Source organism: Sceloporus undulatus, chromosome 2 (assembly GCF_019175285.1).
Source record: "Sceloporus undulatus isolate JIND9_A2432 ecotype Alabama chromosome 2, SceUnd_v1.1, whole genome shotgun sequence".
Lineage (NCBI taxonomy): Eukaryota > Metazoa > Chordata > Lepidosauria > Squamata > Phrynosomatidae > Sceloporus > Sceloporus undulatus.
In genome coordinates, this window is record NC_056523.1 from 2606685 (window position 1) to 2630823 (window position 24139).

At 46.8% G+C, this 24139-nt stretch overlaps 1 protein-coding gene, 1 long non-coding RNA gene and 1 pseudogene across 5 annotated transcripts in view; 2 read left to right on the forward strand and 1 right to left on the reverse strand.

The window, feature by feature from the left end:
- Positions 1–2398, reverse strand: part of LOC121923045 (zinc finger protein 554-like) — a 36027-nt gene extending 33629 nt beyond the window's left edge. The window contains exon 1 of the mRNA XM_042453167.1: positions 2050–2398. Coding sequence (XP_042309101.1) covers positions 2050–2083 — 34 coding nt within the window. The 5' untranslated portion in view covers positions 2084–2398. The remainder of the gene's footprint in view (positions 1–2049) is intronic.
- The window catches only part of LOC121923054, a 173083-nt pseudogene that overhangs the window by 112762 nt on the left and 36182 nt on the right, over positions 1–24139 (forward strand).
- Positions 2597–13256, forward strand: LOC121923061. 4 transcript variants are annotated; one of them, XR_006102284.1, is made up of 6 exons: positions 2597–2731; positions 4238–4331; positions 8335–8456; positions 10301–10357; positions 11031–11083; positions 12353–13256. It is a non-coding gene; the product is annotated as an uncharacterized LOC121923061 (long non-coding RNA). The 4 variants fall into 4 exon arrangements; XR_006102283.1 differs by having other exon boundaries at positions 10301–11083; XR_006102286.1 differs by lacking the exon at positions 11031–11083.

The window sequence follows — 24139 nt, forward strand, 5'->3', positions numbered from 1 at the left end:
GAAAGGTCTGGAAACCATGCCCTACGAGGAACGCCTTAGGGAGCTGGGGATGTTTAGCCTGGAGAAGAGAAGGTTAAGAGGTGATATGATAGCCCTGTTTAAATATTTGAAGGGATGTCATGTTGAGGAGGGAGCAAGCTTGTTTTCTGCTGCTCCAGAGACTAGAACCCGAAGCAATGGATGCAAGCTCCAGGAAAAGATTCCACCTCAACATTAGGAGGAACTTCCTGACAGAAAGGGCTGTTCAACAGTGGAACAAACTCCCTCGGAGTGTAGTGGAGTCTCCTTCCTTTGAGGTCTTCAAGCAGAGGATGGCCATCTGTCGGGAATGCTTTGATTTGGATTTCCTGCATGGCAGGGGGTTGGACTGGATGGCCCTTGTGGTCTCTTCCAACTCTATCATTCTATGATTCTAAGAGTGTACAAAAACCACATGGAGAAACAGACTGGGTCCCAATTGGCAAAGGGGTTAGGCAAGGCTGCCTCCTCTCACCCTATCTGTTCAACTTGCATGCAGAACATACAGTATTGTAAGAAAAGAACGCTTGGACATAGAAGGATGAGTGAAAAGAGGGGGAAGGAATAGCAAAAATCTAAAATATACGTAGATGACTCCATAGTACTAACGGAAAACCTCACAGACCTGGAACGCCTACTAAGGAAGATCAAGGAAGAAAGTGCAAAGGCAGGCTTAATGTTGAACATAAAGAAAACCAAAATAATGACCACCGAGGACCTTCACAAGTTCAACGTAGACAATAAAGAAATTGAAATACTCAAAGAATTCCTATACCTGGAATCAAACATTGATAGAATCATAGAGTTGAAAGAGAGTGAAAGGGCCATCCAGTCCAACCTCATTCTGCCATGCAGGAACTCACAATCAAAGCATACCCGATAGATGGTAATCCAGCCTCTGCTTAAAAGACCTCCAAAGAAGAAGACTTCACCATCCTCTGAGGGAGTGTGTTCCACTGCCAATCAGCTTTTACTGTCAGGAAGTTCCTCCTAATGTTGAGGTGGAATCTCTTTTCCTGGAGCTTGCATCCATTGCTCCACTGTGTAGGGCAACTAAAATGGTGAAGGGTTTGGAAACCATAAAGCCCTATGAGGAACGACTTAGGGAGCTGGGGATGGTTAGCCTGGAGAAGAGAAGGTTAAGAGGTGATATGATAGCCCTGTTTAAATATTTGAAGGGATGTCACATTGAGGAGGGAACAAGCTTGTTTTCTGCTGCTCCAGAGAACAGGACCCAATGGAGCAATGGATGCAAGCTTGCCAGAGTGCAAGATCAGAATCCTGGACAATCAACCAGTCAGCTTGATTGATAAATCAACAGCACTTTATTGATAGCTCCAGAATCAGCACTTCTACATCACTCTGCTTCATAGCTGAGACTGACCTCTCCCAGCCAAACCAATACATACATTCCCCCCTGAGCCAAACTACTCCTCCCCTTGCAAAAGCCCCCACAACAGGACCCCTCCTTCTCTTCACTAGCTCCCATCCTCCATTCCTCCCCCCTGAGCTGCTCTTGTCACAGCAACGAAACTGCATTCCCAGCCTCTGTGAGCCAGGCCCTCAAGGACACCAGATAGCCCAGACCTGGTCCAGCCTAGCACTAGATATCACTATCTCTAAAGCCGAGCCAAAGCATCCACAGTTACTACATATCAGAGAGAATAGATCAGGATTCTAACAAAGCTGCAGGAAAAGAGATTCCACCTCAAGGTTAGGAAGAACTTCCTGAGAGTAAGGGCTATTCGACAGTGGAACAAACTCCCTCAATGGAGTGTGGTGAAGTCTCCTTCTTTGGAAGTCTTTAAGCAGAGGCTGGATAGCCATCTGTCAGGGATGCTTTGACGGAGAGTTCCTGCATGGCAGAATGGGGCTGGACTGGATGGCCCTTCTTGGGGTCTCTTCTAACTCTGATTCTGGGATCAGACACACACTCTCCCGTATTCTATGCCCACTTGCACCAATTCTCTCCCAGGACAGCGGGAGTCAAGGCAGGGGCAAAACAGGGCTTTAAGAATAATAATACAGAACCTGTGAGGAATTCAGCCAGTTGGAAAAATAGCATTGAAACCAGTTTCCTCCCAGATTCTCATTTTCCCATTTGGAGAAGATCACCAGCCTCATGCCCTGCCCCTCCCCCAGCCCCTGCGAAAGGGCTCCGGAAACCCCGCAGCCACCTCTCCCTTGGTTTCTTCATTTCAGGGCTGGCCCCTCTCTTTCTTTGACCTGGCTGTTTGGGGGCTGCTGGAGTCTCACTCTGGGGCCTGGGTTTGAATCCCGACTCAGTCATGGAAACCCACTGGGTGGCCTTGGGCACACGGTCACACTCTCTCAGCCTCAAGGGAACGGCAAGTGCAGATTCCTAGATAGGCCAAAAATGCTAATACTGTATGGGAGAGGAGGAGGAGGAGGAGATGGATGTCGCCTCTGACGTCATTTCCGGTGAAGGGGGAGGATGGTCCTGTGTTCCTAGGAGCAACAAGTGCAAATTCCTAGAGAGGCCGAAAATGCTAATATGGGAGAGGAGGAGGAGGAGATGGATGTCGCCTCTGACCTCATTTCCGGTGGAGGGGGGAGAAGGAGCGTTCTTTCTTTCTCCTCTTATCAGGAGCAGCGAGTTCAGATTCCTAGAGGGGCCGAAAATGTTAATATGGGGGAAGAGGAAAATGGCCGCTGCCTCTGACGTCATTTCCGGTGAATGGCGAGAAAGAGGGTAACTTCTCTCTGAATCCTTTTGTTGGGGAGGAATTTAGAAGCCGACTTTCTCTGGGTGTGTGTTTGGGGAGAGCCCCTCTCCTCTTCCTCCTCCTCCTCCTCCTCTTCTCTCCTCTCAAGGCGGGAGTCCTTCTGGGGCCCAGACATCCGGGGGACTAAAAGCCTCCTTGCTGGCCCTTTGGCTCCGGACCCTCCTTGTGTTTCGTGAGGGCTGGGTCTTGGCCGGGACAATCGTGGAGTGGATGCCAGCAGACCAGGGCGGCAGGCAGCGAAGGAGGGCCCTTTGAAAGAGGAGGAGGAAGGCATTGAGGTTGCTGGAGGGAGAGAAGAGAGAGACAGACTTTGGGGGAAGTTGGTGTGAGGCTCCTGAGGCAGGGAAGACTGAGGGGAGCAATGGGGGGAGCTGTTACATACAAGCAAAGCCCCCCCCCCCAGTATACATAACCTCACACACACACATACTGTACACCTCGTCTTCCCTTGATTGAGGGTCCTGGTGCCCCTTCCCCTTGCAGACCCCGTTCGTGGGGGGACTGGGAGAGAGAGGGGGATCCTTCCTTTCTAAGCACTGTAATTCTGGGGAGGGGGGAGGGGGTTGATCCCTGTCTGGGAGCTTTGCTGGGACTGTGATGGGCTGCAAGGGGACCAGCATGGCCACCAAGGGCAGGGCAGGGAAGTTTGAGGGAGGAGGAAAAGGGGGCAGAGAGTTTTCCTTTGGAGATGTTGGGGATTTATTTTGGCTGGGAGGCAGGGGAGGGGGCGAAAGCCTTCCTGGAAATGGCAGGCAGAAGGGTTTCTTGAGGGGAAGGAGGAAGCCAGACCCCAAGCCTTTGGGGGAGAGAATTTGTGGGGAGAGGTCAGGGGAGATACCTGAGGCAGAGATGACTGTGAAGAGGGAATGAAGGAGGGGTATCTAAAGGCAAAGGCTCTCCCTCTAAAATGCCTTGATTTGAGGATCCCTCTCTATTTACCCCTGCAGGGCGCATTCATGCTGGGGTGGGCCAAGGAAAGATCCTTTCTCCTCCTGCATAATTCTGGGGTGGAAGATCCCTCTCTGAGATGCAAGAAATGCTGGGAATTGGTGAAGAGGGAAGAAGACCAACCAGGCTCCATATTCTTGAAAAAGGAGGGGGCAGAGGGGAGCCTCTAAATTGAGGGGAGAAGACACTAAGAGGTTGCAGAAAAGGAGAGGAGGAGGAGGGTGGTGGACCCCAAGCCTCTGGGGGGATTTGTTGTGAGATAGCTGAGGCAAGGATGACTGTGAGGGGGAATGGATGAGGGGTTATGTAGAGGCAAAGCCTCCCCTCCCCATGGCTTGCTTTGAGGGTCCCTCTGGGACCCCTTCCCCCTGCGGAGCTCATTCATGGTTGGGGTGAGACAGAGTAAAGATCCTTCCTTTCTAAGTAATTCTGGGGAGGAAGAAGAGGGGGGCTCTGATTTGAGTAGACCCATTTGAGGGAGACCATTGAGCCCTGGCTGACTTAAATTCCATTGTTCTTGGCAGGTTTGAGTCAATATCCAGCATTTAGGCTGAAGTCTTAAAACAAAATTTCCTGACATCCTTGGTGAATGAAAAACAATTCCTCCCTCAAAACCAGGTAGGGATTTGGCTTTTCTGCTCTTCCTTCTGCTTTGGTCTCTCTTTGGAGGCAATGTATCAAACAGGCCCATCATAATCAATCTCCTGGTTTTCCCTGGGAATGATTAAACCTAGAAACAACCCTTAGGCCACAGTTCCTTGTGGATACCAGGTACAGATGCAGGTGAAATGTCAGGAATAAAGTCTTCCAGAACAAGGCCACATAGCCCCAAAAACCCACAAAAAGATCTGGATGCCAGTCGTGAAAGCCTTCAGCTTCACAGTTCTTCTATCTGTTTTCCTGAGAGTAAATCCCAAAGAGTGCTCTTAGTCATTAAGATGTCACAAGGATCTTTCTGGATTTGGGGATCATGGCCAAATTCACTTACTTATGTGAAGCAGACAAAATTGAAAGAAAATAAAATGGGGAAGTGAAAAGAAATGCTTTATGTCAGGCTGGACAATTGTGACCATTCATTTTGCCCCCAGGACTCTCCAGCAAACCAGATGGACTTCCTGAAAAGGAAGACAGAGAAACTTTAAAAGACCAGTGTGGTCAGAAGTCCATTTTTGGCTTTGTGAAAATGGATCAGGAGGGGCCTGTAACCTCTTTGAAAGGGGAATAGCTACTTCTGAAGGCTCCCAGGAGAGGGAATACCTCCCCTTTTGTTTGTCTGAAACAGACCCTGAGAATCTGGGAGTCCATACCTCAGAATTATAGTTAATAATTATAGTCGGAGGGTCCCCTCTCCAGCCCAGTGGCAAGGCTGAAAGGGCAGTCTCTCTATGCGTTTTGTTGTTGTTTTCTATTAAATTAAGCAAAGAGGAGATTGGGCAGTTTCATTAACATCCACCCCCCACAAAACACACACACAACAAACAAACACTGTCAGCCTCAGCCAAAGAAGCTTTCTCTGTTCCAGGAGCCCCAAGAAGGCCAGGTGGGGGGGGGGGGGGGGGGGGGGAAGGAGGGCCTGATTGCATTTTGTAGAGAGGCAGGATATAAATATTATTATTATTATTATCATCATCATCATCATCATCCCACAATCCCCCAATGCCTGGGCCTCTCCACCTCCCTCCAAATCCAAAAGAGGTCACCGCTGCCCTTCCACCCAGGCTGCCCTCTTCCCTCCCTCCCTCCTCCTCTTCCTCCCCAAGTGGGGCAAAGTGGAAGGCCTCCCCTCTCCTCCCTCTAAGGCAGGCCTGCACAATTTGGCAGTAGGTAGGGGCCACTATTAAAACAGACTAAACGTCTTTGGGCTGCCCCTCCAGGGCCTATCCATTTTCTCCACCTGGATGCTTCCTCAGGAGAAAGCTGGGCAGCCAAGAAGCCTTGTTGCAGGGCAAGCATTTGCCTGTCTTCTTCCTCTGCCACCTTGGGAGAAAGCCAGGAAGCAGAGGCGCCTTGAGGGGGGGTAAATGTTTGCCTTTCCTCCTCCTCATGGCCCTCTGCTCAGCCTTGAAGTCATTCCACATCTCTGAAGGTGGCAGCCACAGATCCTGGGGGGAAATAGTCAGGAACAAAGTCTTCTAGAACATGAACACATAGCCTGAAAATGCACAAAAACTATGGAGGCCGGCCATGAAAGCCTTTGACTTCCACATCCTTGCGGGACATCCAAAATCCCTTGGCGGGCCACATGTGGGCCCCTGGGCCATATGGTGTGCAGGCCTGCTCTAAGGGGAGGGGGCAGGAGAAGAGGCAAAGCCCCCACAGAAAGCTCTTTAGGGTCCCTTTGCTGTCTCCCCTCTTCCTGCCTTCCCTGTCTGCTCCTCCCACTGGGCCGCTTTCTCTCTGTATGTATGTATCTCTCCCTCCCTCCTTCCCTTCAGGGCAAGGGCTGCCCTCCAGGGAGGCCCCTCTTTGCCCCGTGGAAATGGTCCTCCAAGGGAGGGAGGGGCCCCAACCCTCAGTCCTCCCAGGGATGTGTGTGTGAGAGAGAGGAGCGCTCAGCTTCCTAGAGAGGCAGGAAGTTCTTTCCTTTAGACCAGGGGTGCAGCCCTAACAGTCCTCCAGAGGATACTACAATTCCCATCATGCCTCAGCATGCCTTCAGCCAGGCTCAGGAGGGCTTGGTCGCAGCTCCTCCCCCCGCTTTAAGGAGACGCTACAGGAGCTTGTCTTTATCTGGGTTGATGCTGAGGCCTGATGGGAATGGTAATTCCTCAGAACCTGGAGCCTCCCTTCTTTTGAGGGAGGGAGGCAGGCCCAGTGCGTGGAGCAGGCGGAGGAGGTGAGAAGGGGGAACGTTGGGGAGGGGGCAGAAGGGGGAAAGGGAGCCCAAATTAGGCTTAGGGGGAGCCCCCAGGTGTTCCTTCCGCCTTTTGGGGGAGGGGACCCCCTTCTTTCTTCCCCTGACCCTCCCTCAGCCAACAAACCTCCCTCCTTTCCCCCCCACAAGCAGCTCCCCCCATGAATGGGGGGTTAGAGGGGGAAGCAGGGGTGGGGTTTTTAAAAGAGGAAGGGCTCTTCAAAGAATAGATGGAGCTGGCAAAAGTTCCCAGGGAGGGAGGGAGGGAGAGAGCCTCCTCTTGCCCCCTCCCAGTCAGTCCTCCAAGAGAGAGGATGGAAATGGGGGGAATTGGGGGGAGGAAAAATTGAAGGGCTGCTATTTGTTTTCACATGGGCCTCTGGGGAGGGGGGAAATTATTCCCCCCCCCCCAAGGGAGGCCAAGTGCATGGCAATGGAAGCGCCCCCCCCATCTGTTTGCCCAGCTCACCCCTCTTTCCTTTCCTCCACATCTGCTCCCTCTTTCCTCTCCTCTCATGGGAGAGGAGTGCAGCCCAAGTGCAGCCTTTTCTTCCTGGAGGGAGAGGGATGGGTGCAGGTACCCTGAGGGGGGCACAATGGGGGGTTGGAAGGGTTAAAATGCAGCTTAATATGTGTATTTCATGTAATGGCTGTGTTTTAACTAAGTTGTAGCCCACCTTGAGCTGTGAGGAGAGGCAGGTAAGAAATAATAATAATACAAAAGAGCCTCCTTGTCAAGAGGAAGAAAAGTACACCAAGCAGGCCCTGAAGAAAAAGGCAGAGCATAGGCATTAAAGCCCCCCCTCCCCTCCCCCCAACACCAATGCACTGCCTTTTCCTTCAGGGCCTGCTTGGTATACTGTACTTTTCTTCCTCTTGACAAGGAGAGCCAGAGAGGCTCTTTGGCGTTTTCCTGAATGGAAAAGAAGCCCATGAGATGCCAGGCAGAAAGAAAGAAAGATGGGAGAAAAGGAAATAAGGAAGGCAGGCACCTTCTGTCCTCCCTCAGCACTTCTCCTCACAGACATATTTTTTCTCCTTCTGCTTTGTTGTATTTATTATTATTATTATTACTATTATTAATATTATTCATACTCTAAAAAGACCCCAAGAAATTAATGGGACAATTCAGTCTCTGTTTGCACCAAACAATCCAGTAGGATAGAAAACCTTTCTGCAACTGTGGCTAGAGATAAGGGTATAGTTTCATGAAAACAAACACACAAGAAAAAGAAATTTGATAGATTTATTTAAAAAAAGTATTGCATTGGAAATATAGGAAGGAGTTTGAAAAGGCAGATGTGTCTCTCATCCCTTCCCCATCTTTCCATACTCCTTTTTCATTTTTCTTCTTCATGCTTACAAGAGCTGCCTTGGGAATGTCTAAGTCGAGATCCAACCCTTAGGCTGTCATCCTGCACCCATTTTCCTGGGAGTAAAGGCCCCACCTATTCTATTACCCCAGAAGACTCCCTTTGAAGAAACAAACAGCTCTGCCTCTGAAAATGGAAGCAAACAGCTCTGTAAGAAAAATAAAATCAGCAATTTAGAAAGCCATTTAGCTTTGTATTGTATTTGCTAGTCTCCAAATGCAGGTGGCAGGATATCTAGTTAGCATTATGGCAGGAAACACAAACAAGGAAAAGCAAATTCTTTCCTGTCCTCTGTCTCTTCTTCTGCAAAGGATGTGCCAGGCCACCATTTCTTGACTTAGGTTCCTCTCCACTTGCAGAATATACTGTAATTTCTTTGTCTCCCCATCTCCAGGCACTGCTGTGGCACCAGCGGACTAATCCACATCCCCTCTTTGGGCTGAACAGAAAAGAGCTGCTGGACCTCTACTTGAATTCCTGACCTTCAAGGCTGCAAGTAGATGTCAAGGAGACCAAGTAAGAGCACTGCAAACTCCCTATTTTCTCTTGGAGGGAATTGTGAATTTTGTTTCTAATTTTTATAAAATTAAACAGCACATCCACCTACCTTTTAGTTCCTTTCTCAATCTGAGAGCCATGGTGGGTGCAGTGAGAGAGACATGCATTCTCTGTGTAGGGAAATTGTGACGATTGTTCGTTGCAAGTTCCTCATCCAGAATTTCTCCCTGGGCTCCTGTCACCTACCCACCCTTGGCTTTCAGTCCCACTTTGTGTGCACTATATTATGGGCCGGACCAGTACATGTGAATTTTGTCAGTTCAGGTTTCTGTGCCCATGATTGAGATTCTCACCATTCCTGTCAACTTATGACTTAGATGGAGGTTAAACAACAACGACGTTTCTGGAACAGGAGGCTTCTTTGTAAATTCAAACAGTAATACTGACTCATTATTTCTATTAATGTTAAAAATATATTGAACTCACCGCCTCACTTTGGTCATCTGTCTAATATAAATTCAGGCTGGATGGCCATCTGTCAGGGATGCTATGATTGTGATTTCCTGCATGGCAGGGGGTTGGACTGGATGGCCCTTGTGGTCTCTTCCAACTCTATGATTCTATAATAAAACATAACTTATGGAGGTCTGATGCATTCAGAGCCTCTTTTACTACTCTTACCTTCTGTCTTTCCATCATAAGCTCCCCCCACCAGGCTCAAAGAAAGCTTCCTACACAAAATCAGTCCTCCAGACAACCAAGCTCCCTCTGAATTCTGCAAAGATGTAGGTATCTAAAATGGGCTACAGGTATCCCACTCCTGGCGTAATGCTTAACTTAGTTCATTGCAGATACATAGCTGACTAAAGGTTAAAGCTGGAAAGGTGGGGTCCTAGTCCCCCCAAAAGTAGGTTCCCCACGGTCTACCCATATCAGCTGTACACACAGAATGAGTTATTGTAAAATCAGAGGAGAAGCTCCATTGAGAGTGGTATGGTTATGGGAAAAAGAATTAGGGAATAGTTCTCAAGAGGCCCCAAGTGGGTGCTGATGTTGATAAACCATCCCATGAATTCAATTTTGGCCAGCTTACTGGAAAATTCAGTGAAAGTTTTGCACAACTGACTCTTAGCACCTATCAGATTGGCCTGTCGCTGATTCTTGTTCTCCCGAGTGTTTATTTTGGGATGCCTTTGCACCTTATTTTCTTGGTCAATAATGTAAGTGCCAGGAATAACAGGTAAATTATTGGTTGATAAATAATTTACCCCTCACCCACAGAAGTGGTGACCTGCTGAATTCTCCCCTTAGAGCCTGCTCTGCTCTAGGAAACTCAACAGGTGTCTCCTCCACTCCCAGCCTACAAATTCTATGACCCCTAGAAGTAGGTGCACTCCCCAGAAGCATCATTTGAGGTCCTCTCTTCCCCCCATGCTCCCCTTTCTCCCTCCTTCCCATATTCTTGCCCCCATTAGGTGCCCTACATTCATCTCTTCCCCTCACCACAGGCTAGGCCCATTGTAAAACTGGATCTGGCAGTTCATCTCCATGCACAAAGACCAGTTTCCTATCCTTTGTGCACTAATGATCATCGTTGAAACTGCACCTGAAACTTCATTTCCATACACAAAATGGCACCTCCCCCCACCCATTCTGCTTGCAAAGTTCTCCTCTTTTAGTCCCCAGGCAGAACAAGAGGAGCTTGGGTGTGAAATATGCTTTGGCAGGCTTGTTTTATTTCAGTGGAGGATTTAGCAAGTGAAAATCAGCATTAAATGTTTAAAAAGCAGTTTAAATTCAGGTACACCTTTCCAATGTGGGTGGGGGGAGAATCAACCTAACTCCCCCTCCCTCCTTTCTAGGCTACTAAAGGAAAAGACCCCAGGGCAGGTCCAGAGGAGGTGGCTTGCAAAGTTCAGGTAAGAATTTATTTTGTTTATTTCCCTGAGCATCTCTTTCTCTCCTCTCTCCCTTGGTGGTCTTCTCCCTGGGTTTCTCTTTCTGGAGAGGCTGGCAGTCTTATGTGTCTTATTGAAAGTCCTATACAGTCACCCCTCCATTTTCACAGATCTGAAATCCATGCCCCTCACATATCGGGGGGGGGGGCAAACAGAGGGGGACTAAGTGGGGCGTGTGTCCGTGACATGTGCCCACATGCACTCATGGACATACACTACCATTCAAGCCAATAGGGCTAGAATATCGACAAGTTTCCATTTTCACGGGGGGTCTGGAACAGATCCCCTGCAAAAATGGAGGGCTGACTGTAGTGTGACTGTGTATTTATTCACTTCTCTGGATTGAAAGAATAACACCTAGATTAAAGAACAATACGTAGAAGAAAAAACTTCCTTTTGCCCCACAGTCCTCCAAGCATAGAACTCTGCTTCCTAGAGAAGCAGGAAGGGGGTAATGAGGGGGAAGGAGGAGAGGGTGGCACCCCCTAGTCATATTTCTAGACTGGATATTTTTGGCAGGAAAAGGAAGGAGTTTGGGAAAGGAAGACAGTAATAATCATAATAAGGGGCTGGAGAGACCCCAAATTTAAATGTGGATTATTTTAATGTGTGTACATCTTATCTTCCCTTTTAGATTGATGAGTGTTTTGACTGATGCTGTTTGTTGTTGTTCCCTGCCTCGATCCAGTTAAGAAATAATAATAATAATAATAATAATAATAATAATAATAATACAGTAATAATAAACGATAATAACAATTATTATTAATACCGTATATACTCGATTATAAGTCAACCTCATATATAAATTGAACACAGATCTTGAGGGGGGTGGAATTATGGATTTTGATATGACCTGTGGATAAGTTGAGGGTAAAACCTAGGGGCTGTCCTGGAGGCAGGGCTGAATATAAAGGGCACTAAATATGCACGCACGCATGCAGAGACACACCAGTCCCACAGAATGGTCCCAAAGAAAGGCATTTTCAGGGGCTTGGCTATGACAACTCTGCTTCATTTGGCTGGCCATTAAGGTCACGACAGCAAAGGGGGCACTGAAAGATCACAGTTCCAGGGAGGGTCCTAGGGGCATGTAATGAAGGATGTAAAAGGATGAAGGAAAAGAAAACAATGCCAAAGAACTTACAAAATAACAGCAGGCATAACTGTTTGTACTCATACTAAAGGCTGGATGGAAGAGAGAGTAAAAGGGGGCCAGTGCTTCCAGGACAGAATAAGCACTTGCCTTTCACCAGGGGATGGGGATATGAGTTAAAGTACAGTACTTATATTGATCCATAGATAAATCGACTCAGGTTTTTGGGTTCAATTTTTAACCTAAATTTCTAGACTTGTACATGAGTATATACAGTAATAATAATATAATTATTTGGGGGAGGGGAGAGGGGGGAGGCCCCTTTTTGAGGGTCAATTGGAGCCCCCCTTTCTCCCCTCCTCCCCAGGCACCCAGGCTCTGTGGCCTGAAACAGGTCTCCCTGTAGGTCTTCTCAGAGCCAGGAGGATGCGGAAGAGGAAAATTAAGACAGCAGGAGGAGCAGCATTAACAGCTGTGACCATAAGGCCTTTGGAAAGCACTGAAACATCAAAGGGAAGGGAAAGAGGAATGAAGAAGATGGCCTGGATGCAGAACAAAATTGCAACCAGGGACTGGTGGCTGCTGAGGAGCATCAAAGTGGGAAACTAGGATTCTGGCCCTCTTCCTCCAAGGAGGCTCTTTTAGCTCTGGCAGTGAGAAAAGCCATCTGCTGAGGCAGGGTTCCTGATAAAATGAGACGGGTGATATTTCAGTTAATATAAAATGCAGGATAATATGATTAATATGAAAATAAATGTTTTACAATTACATAAGTGTATACAAAAATTGAATGTAAAAGATATAATAGCATACTGTACTGTTCTTGGTTTCAATAGATCTGATTTTAAATCTCTTTCCAGTCTTTTGATACTGGTTCTCAGGTGAAAGGACTTCTCAGATTGCCTCTCCTTCAGGGAAGAGACCTGCTTGCGATTGGAAGCCTTCACAAATTTCTCCTTCCCTGTGTGTATGTGTGTGCCTTCAAGTTGCCTGTCAATTTATGGTGACCACATGAATTTCATAGGGTTTTATTAGCCATGGAATCCTCAGATATGGCTTTGTATCTTCTTCTGAAATATAGCCTACATCGTGGTATTTGTTGGCAGTCTCTCGGCCAAGTACTAACCAGGCCTGATCCTGCTAAACTTCCAAGATCAGTCAGGATCTGGTGCTTCTAGGGTACCTGTACAGCATAACAATTATTAACACAACAACATACATTGATGGTGCTCTAAATACCTGATAATATCAGTAATAACACAACAATCTATTGGTTTTACAGGGCATTGCAGCACAGCATCTTAGGGACATCTTTGCCCTGAGACTGATGGAATTCGGTCTTCTTTTCGGTTTATTTTTATTCCAAAGTTATCTTGTTATTCCAACATATCAAATTACCAACAACTGTACAGGCTGTACAGTTAGGTATAACTAACAGTAGTAGTAGGTTTTCATTTTTATTTCTCCATGTGTCTGTTACAGTTCTTCTTTTAAAATACACACACAAACATACATCTAGATCCATGAGAAGACTTCCATTATAGGTCAAAGCAAGCTGTTCTAGGACTTCAGATGTTCTTTTCTGTGGGCTCCATGGAATTACCTGTGCTCCAGCATATACAATAATGTTATATGATATATAATGATGCAGTGACTAAGGATGGCATCTGTCCTCTGAATGCCTGCCTGGAGTCAGTAATGGGCTGGATGAGGGAAAACAAACTCAGTTTGAATCCAGAGAAAACGGAAGTACTGGTGATAGGTTCCCCAGGCCTGGGGAAGGAAATTTGTCCACCTGTCCTGAATGGGGTCACACTTCCCCTGAAGGATGAAGTTTGACGTTTCGCCAGGTTTAGAAGTACTCTGGACTCGTCCTGCCTGAACATCTCAAGTGGATGCTACAGTTCAGAAGTTTTGCTTCCTATCAACTCGGTTGATTACGCCCACCTGTGACCCTACCCTGGCCAAGGGACCTTGAAACCGTGGTATATGCTCTGATAACTCTCAATTGGATTTTCTGTAATGCATCTCATCGGCGCAACCCTGTACCAAGCCCAAACGCTCAGTTAGTACAAATATGGCGGCCCATTGGTCACCGGTTGCTTCCATGTTTTTGACCATTGTAACACCTTTTTGAACGATCTGCACTGGCCGCTATCGCTTTCCGAGCGCCAATCATTCCGGTGTTGGTTATTACCTATAACCCTACATGGCTCTTGGGCCCAGTTACTTGAGGACCGATGTCCCCCTACCAATCTATAATCCGCCCCGGCCCCCACTCGAACAACGGGACGAACTGCTAGACATTCCCATCATCTAAATGCTTACTACATTCCAGAGGCCTTCTCATTTGGCCCCACAAATCGGAATAGTTTTCTGACGGATCGTCTTTATCACCCCCTGGAACACATTTTAAAAGAGGCTTAAAACCTTCCTCTTCTGTCAAGCCTACCCCCCCCCCCCCCCCCCCCCCGGAAAATGAAGTCGTGTACTGTACTCTGATCCATTGACTTTCCTTACCCTATGATGATTGATTGACGATTGTTTTTAGATTTGTATCTTGTATTTGTGCTCTTGGTTTTATTATATTTATGTGATTTGTAATTAGTTTAAACTCTATGTAAACTGCTTTGATTCTTTTGGAAAAGTGGTATATAAATATTATTATTATTATATTATTATTTTTATTATATTATACCTGGGAATGTGCAAAGGTCATAATATTTACTTTTTGACTCTTATTTCGTTATGTCCTTTTCAAAGTAGGTTAGAGTGTAAGTTTTCTCAGGATGTTTGTGGGTAGAGTCTCTATAGCCCAAGTACAACTCTTCTCAAAGCTGTGCCAGTTCTCTTCTCCTCAAATTGTTTTGACACCTTATGCTGTTTCGGTACAAGAATTTCTGGTAGAAGTTCATTCTGAATTCCTGTGTTGAGAACGTATCATTGTGACCAAGCAAAGTCCCAATGGAGGTGTGATCCAGAAGAAATGCGAGCAAGTAGGATGTGAACTACTGTTTGACTCTTGTCTTTGTGGTGTGTGCCTTTCAGGTCATTTCCAACATAAGGCGCCCTATCAAGGGTTTCTTGGCAGATTTGTTCAGTGAGGTTTGCCTTGCCTTTCTCTGAGGCTGAGAGCAGCCACTGCAAGGTCACCCATTGCCAAGTTGCACTTTGAATCCTTCGTTTTATCGTTCCACACGTAAACAGAACACTGAACGAAAATTCCCCCTGGTGCTTTGGACTTTTTGGTTCTCATGTGGAACATTCCAGTTCGAGGGGGAGGAAGCCTGTGAATCTAAAAATTGGTCTCAGCACAAAGTTCAACATTAAAGATAGCTCCAGATGGAGTTAGCGTGTCGGGATGGGTGGCAGAGATACTCTTATTCCTCTCACTGTGTGATGTAAGGGGATCTGGTGTCCTCTCCAGGATGCCAAAACTGCCACACCATCATAAGCTATGGATGATTTAAATAGGCTCCGGAAGGGGTCACATTATCTTCCCAACCCTGCAGGTTGCTTCTCCCCCCCCCCCCCATTCTTTGGCCACATGCGCAAACTGTAGCGGTTGGAGGAGGCCCTGGTCACAAAAAGGTTTTTTTTTAATTAAAAGAAGGAATATCAATATCTAATAATATGTTGTTATATTATATATTTATAATATCATTAGTGTATAAAAATGTATTATACCTTTATTTCTCCCTTCTGCCTTGAACTCTTCATTGTGCTTAGTTTTCGCTTAGCTCTCCAATTTATAAGGTCTTTTTTTTTTTTTTGAACCTTTTCTCTTTGCTTTCTCCCACCTTCCTCTTTCTCCTTTCGGTTCGTCACTTGCCAGATTTGTAAGCATGTCTCTGAGCCTCAAATTTGATCATCTTGGCTTCAGAGAGCGTTCCTTTTTTTTGTCTTTTTTTTAATCTGTTCAGACCCATTTGTTTTGTTTTTTGGCTTGTCCACTTTAATTGCTAGCTCATTATCTGTGGAATCTTGGCATTTTCCAACTCCCCCTCTGGACAAACGGGCTTTCCCTTGCCTTCTAAAATGGCCCCAGTAGTAACAAAAATTTCCTCACTTAATCAATCAGTCAATCAATAATCATACAATAAAACTCTTATTTTTATCCAATTCTGCTAAAAACGCATCAAAGCATCTACTATAAAAACCATTTTGAGTACAATGGCTTAATGCCTATATCTTCCTCCCCTCCCCCCCCCCCCTTTAAAGAATTAAACCACCATTTATATTAATTTAGTCATTATATACTATCTATCACAGATGATCTAATGGGCCAGGTGGTAGCCATGCTATCAACGTGCCGGGGAGTTCTTTAAGCCCAGTCGTTCTATTCACGAAAGACCTGCCAGAAGCATCCTGTTTAACAGTCTTTTAAAGTTGTCTAGTTAGTAATTTGACAGTTCTCCTTTGCAAGCCATTCCACCGTCTGGGGCAGTTTGACCAAAAAGTCCTTGGGAAGTTGCAGTTAGGTGCATAAGTTCCTCCCAGAGACCTGAATGCGCGGGGTGAATTCTACAGAATGATCGGTGATCTCTTCGATAGGTTGGACCCCCAAGGCCATGTAGGTACTATAAACGTTATGCCAACACTTTGTCTCTTGCCTGGAAACAGAGGCAACCCAGTGGAGTGATTTTCGGATACGTGTTATTATAGTCCTCCTGAGTTCCCGGCCAACCTGGCTGCCTATTTTGTTACTAATTGAGTTTTCAGGATGGACATGGGTGCCCCTGGTCCAGAGCACATTACTGAAATAGGTCGTGTGAGAATGGACTCTGTACCCTCTGGAGTATCTGTTTGTTGGAGAGGGGCTGAGAAAATAGGCGAGGAAGGGAGAAAAAAAATCTCTTGAACTTTCTGATCCATAATTTGTACATGTCATTACTTTTCTAAGGTTAAATTCAAAGGGGCCTCAATCAGTGAAAAACTCCTCTAAAAGGGGATACTTTGGGGAGAAAAAACATTCTATTTATTCATTTTTTTTCAATTGATATAATGGAGATGCTTCTCTGAGATCCATGTGGGTTTCCAGTGTGATCCCTTAATCCCCAAGAGTTTCCCATCACTGTCTGAGAAATGTCTTTAGGACTGTTTAAGGCTCCTCTCGGAGCTGACCCTCACCAAAATTGGGATCCCAATTCCAGCCCCTCCTCAAGCCTTTCCTATTGATTTATTTTTGTATATTACTTTTTTATCTTTCTCACCCAATGGGCCTCAAAGTGGTCTCCTTCTGCATCCACACTTTCTGTGGTTTGAGAGTTCGTGAGTGTTGTGAGAGAGACTGTGTTGCTATACATAGAGTGGCAGGGAATGAAATGCTGAAGGTGAATGCTAAACAGTGAGATGTGTAACTTGGAGCAGGTTGGAAAGTTGGGGCTGAGGGTGGGCGAAGAAGCAAACAAACCGGCACAGAAAGAGAGAAGGAAAAGCATATGGGTCAGTGAGGAGGAGAGAGCAGGAGCAAAATTTGCCTAGCTATTGTTGGTTGCAGAGGGGCCCTTCCTCTCTTAATTGATGTTGAAATTAAGTCTTGTCTATCCTTGTTCTTCTTTATATAGAGGAATTTGTGATTCCTAGGGAATCCTCACAGGAGGAGAAGAAGCCCTACCATTGTGGACATGTGTGGACCTGTTTTTCTCGCACAGTCACACGTTATTAAACAACACCAGAGAGTTCACACCGGAGGGAGAAACCATACCACGCCAGGATCTGTTGGAAAGTTTTGGGACACATCACAGCTAGTGAGGCATCAGAGAGTCACACAGGAGAAAAAACCATCAAATGCCAGCATTTGGAATTTTTTGCTTGGGTCACCTGTATCTCATCAAAAGTTTCAACGAGAAAAACCATTACAAATGCCTACCATGTGGGATGCTTTGCTCCAAGTCACCCTTGTGATCTCATAGCGTTCAACGGAGAGAAAGCCTAAATGCCACTGTGGAAAATGTTTTTTTTACCTCAGAAAGTCTCACCTTGTGAAGATGAGATGAGAGAGAATCCACACTGCGAGAGAGAGGAGAAACCATACCAATTCCAGGCCATGTGGGAAAATGCTTTGCTGACACGCCACAGCTAGTGACTCATGAGAGAGTCCCCACTGGAGCGAAACCCTTAACAACTGCCAGAGTTGTGGAAATGTTTTACTCAGAGGCTCCACCCTTGTGAGTCATGAGAGAGTCCATACTGGAGAGAAAACATACAAATGCCAGCCGTGTGGAAAACGTTTTTGCTCATACACACTGCCTTTCATATAATGAGAGCGCCACGCAGCGAGAGCAACTGTACAAATGCCAGCAACTTGGGAAACTGTTCTTGCCCTCAGAGAAAAACCAGAAATATATTTTGTTATGAGGGGAATCCACACAGGAGAGAGACATCATTTAACATGCAGCATATGGCAGTGGTTCTTCAGGTCACAACCTTACACAACCCCACAATAGATCCATACTGGAGGAACGCCCATATTGAATTAGTACTGCCTGGGAATATTTTGATTAAAAATTCATTACTTTTGAGGACATCCTAAAAGTATTACTGAATTCAAAGGTTGTAGAATGAGAATAGAACTGGAGAGCACTGGGATGGGGAAACTGTTTTTCTTTGGAGGAGGCACCCTTCATATATCTAGATTGTGTATTGTAAAGCTTTGTTGTATCTTCGTAAACATGCGATTTCGGCCAAAATGATTATGGTTTTTAAAGTTATCTTGCCCTTACTGGAGCCTTTAATAAACCTTTGACTTATTACGCATTATGTATTCTTCCTTGCATTACCATTCATAAATTTCAATTGAAGGGCTTTTAATTCTCCGAGCTGGGTTTCGTTTTGCGGGAATATATTATTAGGTGTTTACATAAAAAAGCGTTTCTAAAGAAATACTGGAGGGCTCCCATGGTCAGGACTACTAAAAGAGAAGGGAATTAGGATAGTGGAGTTTCTGAAAAGGGAGACTACCTGAAGACACAATTTCAGACAGTTACAAAATGAGGATAGACACATGGGGCGATTTGAGGATTGTTCTAAGAACCCGGTATGGATGACTAAGGGGAACTTCAACTGAGCCTCAGTTTTAAATGTTACATGTATTAAGAAATGGAAAAAGGGGGGAAATCACGACACATGAATTCAAAGAAATAGCAGGCATGTGTAGGGGTTAATGGGTAGGTCAGTCAGAACGAAAAGCTTAAGCAGAATGAACTCAGCTTGCGAGAGGTTAAGAACACAAAAGGGCTTTTTGGTATGTCCGCACGCCAAAGCGAAGACAGAAGGAAAGCACGGCATGAGGAGCAAGCGCCAAATCAGTGAAGAGCTGGGAATACCAACAACCGCTCAGTTCCAGCCAAGGCAAATGGGCGCAACCTGAGGAAATGGAGCGGGACAGCCATGGGATTCAGACAGATATGTAAAGAGTTTAGAGGACACCTTATAATCTAAGTCTCCGGGCCAGTTAACTCCATCCAAGGGTTTATTTAAAAGAACTGGCAATTTTTTTGTAATATCGAGCATTGCCCTTTAATCTTTGAAACTCTGAAACAGGGAGACCAGCAGACTGCGAGGTGCCAAACGTTGTCCCCATCTTCATCATAAGGGGAAAAAAGAGGATCTCCCAAAATTATGTCCAGTTTGTCTGACATCATTACTAGGAAAGCTTTCTGGAGCAGATCATTTTAACGAGAGTCTTTGAACATCTAGAGGCAATGCCATCCTCACAAAATAGTCAACATGGGTTCAGCGAAAAAGTCATGCCAGACTAAACCTTAATCTCATCTTCTTTGATCAAATTACCAGTTGGTGATGAAGCGGAATGCTGTGGATAAGTAATCTTGATTTCACTAAGGCCTTTGACCAAGTTCCCCATACATTCTCGAAAACACGCTTATAAACTGTGGGCTAGACAACGGAACTGTTAAGGATCTGTAATTGGTTGACCGGCCGAACCCAAGGGTCTGCTCAACAATGGCTCCTTTTCTCCTGGAGAGAAGTGCCGTGGTGTGTCCCACAGGGCTGACCGGGAGCCAAGGACCCTTCCCAACTCTGATTCTTATTGTATATTATTATTCTTAATTTAGGGCATTCTATTTATTTCCATGGGCCCTTCCCCCCCCCCGTTTTCCAAGCATGAAACCCTTGGGAACTCACACTCTCTCAGCCTCAGGTGCGCCATGGCCAACCCCCCCCCTAAACAACCCAAAGCCACACCAAGGAAACCCTGTGACCACCCCCCCCCCCCAGTCAGCTTGATCAAAAATGACTGCAGGCCACTAACAACAAAGCCCACCCACATTTCCCCGTTGAGACACTAACAAATACGACTTAGGGTACATAGAAAAGGTTTTGATGAGAAGCAGGGAGGGACCGGGCGCCCCTGTTAAACGTGTTATTTCTTCCATTTGGTTTTTTCTTATTTGTTTATTTCTGTAGCCCCCCCCCCCCTCCAATAATTCTCCTCCCTGGACCCTCCCTCCTTTCTTTCTATCTTCTGGTTTCAAAGGAGCGCTTTGGAGGCGGAACCGTAAGAAATGGCACCCCCTCCACCCCCAACGTCCTCCAACCCTGAGTTCTGCCCTTCCTAGAGGGCGGCAGTGCTATGGGGGAAGGAGGACGTTGAGGGCACATCTCGATTCATCATTTCGTGCGGGATCTTGCGTTCCCTTCGGGGGAAACGCGGCGTTTGGGGGGGAAGGGGGGGTGATGGGTTTGGGGGACGCCTCTTGTTCTTCTTGGGAGCGGACGGCGGAGGACGCCTCGGGCCCAAAGGGGCGAGGCGAGAGTAGAGAGGGCGCCCATGTCCGCTGGGGGGGGGGCCCTTCTTCCCTTCCCTCTCTTCTTCTGGGCCTCCCCGCCCGCCTGGGCACCCTTCCCCTCCCTCTTCTGCACCGGCAAAGTGTCGACTCGAGGCAGGTATGGGGTGGAGGGGGCGGCGGCCGCGGGGCGCCAGCCCTTTGTTTTTCTTGCGGGGGGGCTGGTGTGGGGGGGGGGAAGAGGAGGGCCCGCTCCACGCCTTGGAGGGATTCTGGGGCTTGAAGAGGTGAGGCCTCAATACACCAATGCGCTTGCTCTGGGCCCCTCTGGCCCCCCTTCCCTTGCAGGCTCACGCTTCATGGTCCTGAGACCGAGGCTGGTCTCCTCTCCTGCACTATTGGGGGCTGGAGGGACGTTGGGTTGAACACTGACTTCCATTTTGCCTTCCAGGAAGTGTGGAAGCTTCTCACCCAGTCTCCAGGACACATACGACCTGAGCTGCAGGTAAAAGAAGGGGAAGCAGCAACTCATTCGAACCATAGAGTTGGACGAGACTGAAGGCCATCCAGTCCAACCCCATTCTGCCATGCAGAACTCTCAATCAAAGATCCCCAAATAGCCTCTTTTCTTAAAGACCTCCAAGAAGCACGACTCCCACCATCCTCCATTGAGATGACTGTGTCACTTCAAGCCACTTATGTCAGGAGTTCTCCTAAGTTGAGGTTGAATGTTTCGGGCCCTGGATATGCTCTGGTTCAGTCTTGGAAGCAGAAAACAAGCTTCCCTCATATGACATCCCTCAGTATTTTAAACAGGGTTAGAATCATGGTTGAAAGCACTAGGCCATCAGTCCAACCCCTTCTCGCCATGCAGGAATTATTTTCCACATCAGCTCCCTACAGATGGCCATCAGCCTGTTTAAAGCCTCCAAGGAAGGAGACTCTATCACCCTCCGAGGGAGTGCATTCCACTGTCAACACATCCCTTACTGCGGAAGTTCCTTCCTAATGTTCAGGTGAATCTCGTTTTCCTGGAGCTTGCATCCCTTGTTTCCGGGTCCTAGTCTCTGGAGCAGCAGAAACAAGCTTGCTCCCTCCTCAATATGACATCCTTTCAAATATTAAACAGGGGATCCTATCACCTCTTAACTCTTTTCTCCAGGCTAAACACCCCAGCTCCCTAAGTCGTCTCGTTGGAAATGTTTCCAGACCTTCACCATTTTGGTCACCCTCCTTTGGACACGCCCCATTTCAAGTCCTTTGAATTGTGGCGCCAAACTGGACACAATATTCTAGGTGGGCCCTGACCAAGCAGAATACAGTGCGCTACTTACTTCTCTTGATCTAGAACACTTACTTCTATTGATGCCGCCTAAATTGCACTGGACTTTTTAGCTGCTGCATCGCACCGTTCACTCATGTTCAACTTATGGTCTACTTGGACTCCTAGATCCCTTTCCACGTTAGTTTCATTCAGCCAGTGTCACCTATATTAATCGTGCATTTATTTTTCCTCCCTAAGTGCAATACCTTACATTTCTCTGTGTTGAATTCATTTTGTTAGCTTTGGCCCAGCTTCTAGTCTATTCAGGTCATTTTGAATCTTGATCTGTCCTCTGGGGTATTAGCTGCTCCCCATAATTGGTTGTCATCTGAAATTTGATAAGTATTGCTTCCAATCATGTCTTCCAGGCATTATATAAAGATGTTGAATGCACTGTGCCCCGACAGAGCCCTTGGGGCCCCCACTGGTCACTTCTCTCCAGGATGAAAGGAGTCCATATTGAGCACCCTTTGGGTTCGGCGGCTGGTCAACTAATTACAAAATCATGTAACTGTTAGGATGTTGGTGTAGAAATGGGATGCCAGGCCATGTCCCTTGGGCCACACTGTGCCATACTTGAGCCTTCTGAAGCTGTTTTTTTTTTTTAAATGTAAAACTTTATTTTGCCATGTTGAAGCTTTCAGAGTTATAAACAAATGCAGTGCCTCCGTCTCACCTCATTCTTGGGCCCATTGTCTCCTGAAGGAGGGTTCCACAGTCTGGAAGGCGCAAGATCTCCAGGGAACAGGTCCAAGCGCACACAGCAACCTTTTTCCTTCTTACAGCTCCCGATGGTCTCTGTGGTCCTGAGTCTCTCCCTGATGGCTCTTCTCCCTCAGAGGCCACAGCAGTGGCAGTTGGAATGGAGGGAGGGTGCCTCACCAGCTGCTTGTTTTGCTTGTGGATATGCAACAAAACTACAGTCTCTCAACAGATGGCCCGTCTACCCCTTCACTCAAGCTGAAGAGCAATAGCCCTCTCACTAACCTTATTCAAAATGGCGATGGGTACAGGCCTGTAGTTTTCATGTCTAGGAAAGGTTTTTTTTTTCAGAAGAGAAAAGGCTTTCCCGGTGGTTGCAACCTCCCCTCTGTGTGAAGAGAGCCATTATTGAACACCTTTTTAATGGAAGAGATGGGTTGGATGCACAGAACTGGGGGGGAAATAGGCCTTTCCTTCTCTTTTCCCAACCGGAATCTCGGAGACCTAAGGAAACCCTGGGTTGTTGTGTGTGTGTGTGTGTGTATTCCACTTCAACCCACTGCCTTCTCCTCCTGATCGCATTTTCCAAACACACACACACACACACAAAGAGAGAGAGAGAGAGAGAGAGAGAAAGGAGGAGGCTGGGTCCATAAGCCAGCCTGATTCCATGCCCTCTTTCCCAAGGCATTCCTTCATTGCTCCCCCAGTCCAGGAGGACTTCCAAAATGCCCTCTCTTCCCTTTGCACAGTCCAAAACCACACACTCTTCACGCAGAGTCCATAAGCCAGGCTGCAACAAGAGGAGGAGAGAGGCTGGGCCAGGGAGGTGTGTGTGTGATCCCTTTAAGATATCTCTCCCAGGGGACAGCAAGGCAGCGTTGTGTGTGTGTGTTTGCACGCATGTATATATACAATATGAATGTATATTTGTGTGTGTGTGTATTAAGGTGAATTATAAAGTAACTTTAATTATGAAAAAAAATCATCTGTAGTTCAAAACCCACTGTAGAATAATACAGTTGTGAGACCCTCCACCTGCCCTGGCTCAGTACTAAGGAATTATGGGAACTGTTGTTGTTGTGAGACATTATTCTGCCAGAGAGTGCTGGTGCCATAATAAAATCCATTCCCAGGATAAGGCTCCCTTGTCTGCGGAGAGCAACAGAAGAGCCTCGATGCAGCAAGAGAAGTGTCTTGGGGAGGAGTTTCTCTCTCTCTTATTTTGTTATCTCGTGGGGGAAGGAGGTTGAGGGAGAGAGAAAATTGCTGCCTCCCCAAAGCAATTTTGTGGCTGACTTGGAGAAAGACCAGAGAGGCTGGGGAAGTTGGCTTGGAGATTTGGGGAGAGATTTTTTGGAGGGGAGAGCAATGAAAATCGTCCTGCACCGAGGCTCTTTCTGTTGCGTATCCGCAGCAAGAAGGTAGTGGTAGCGAGAACGCAGGTACAGGTACATCGTGATGTTACTCCATTATTGTGGACGTAATGATGATTGTCCTTTGTTGCAGCCAAAACAAGTGAATGTGAACGAAAAAGTAACAGAACTGTTTAAATCATCACCGATTCATCCATGAATGGGAACAAAACCAGGACAATACAGCGAATCAAAATAAAATGTTACGTAAATGGGAACGATGAATGAGAAAGCGGGATGGAATGAAATAAGGCGGGCGAGATTCAAACTTCGCTGGATTGGAAGCGCGCCCTTCAATGAACGGGTGGAGTTCAAAAGGTGGGAAAGATAGTGAGAGGCCCCCCGAAGAAAACAGGGGGATGGGCCCCTGAGGCAAGGGGGGGAGAACAAGCAGCGGTTGAGCGAGGCGGCAAGATAAGCTGGCCGGAGGCGCGTGGGGGGGACCCACAGTGGCGT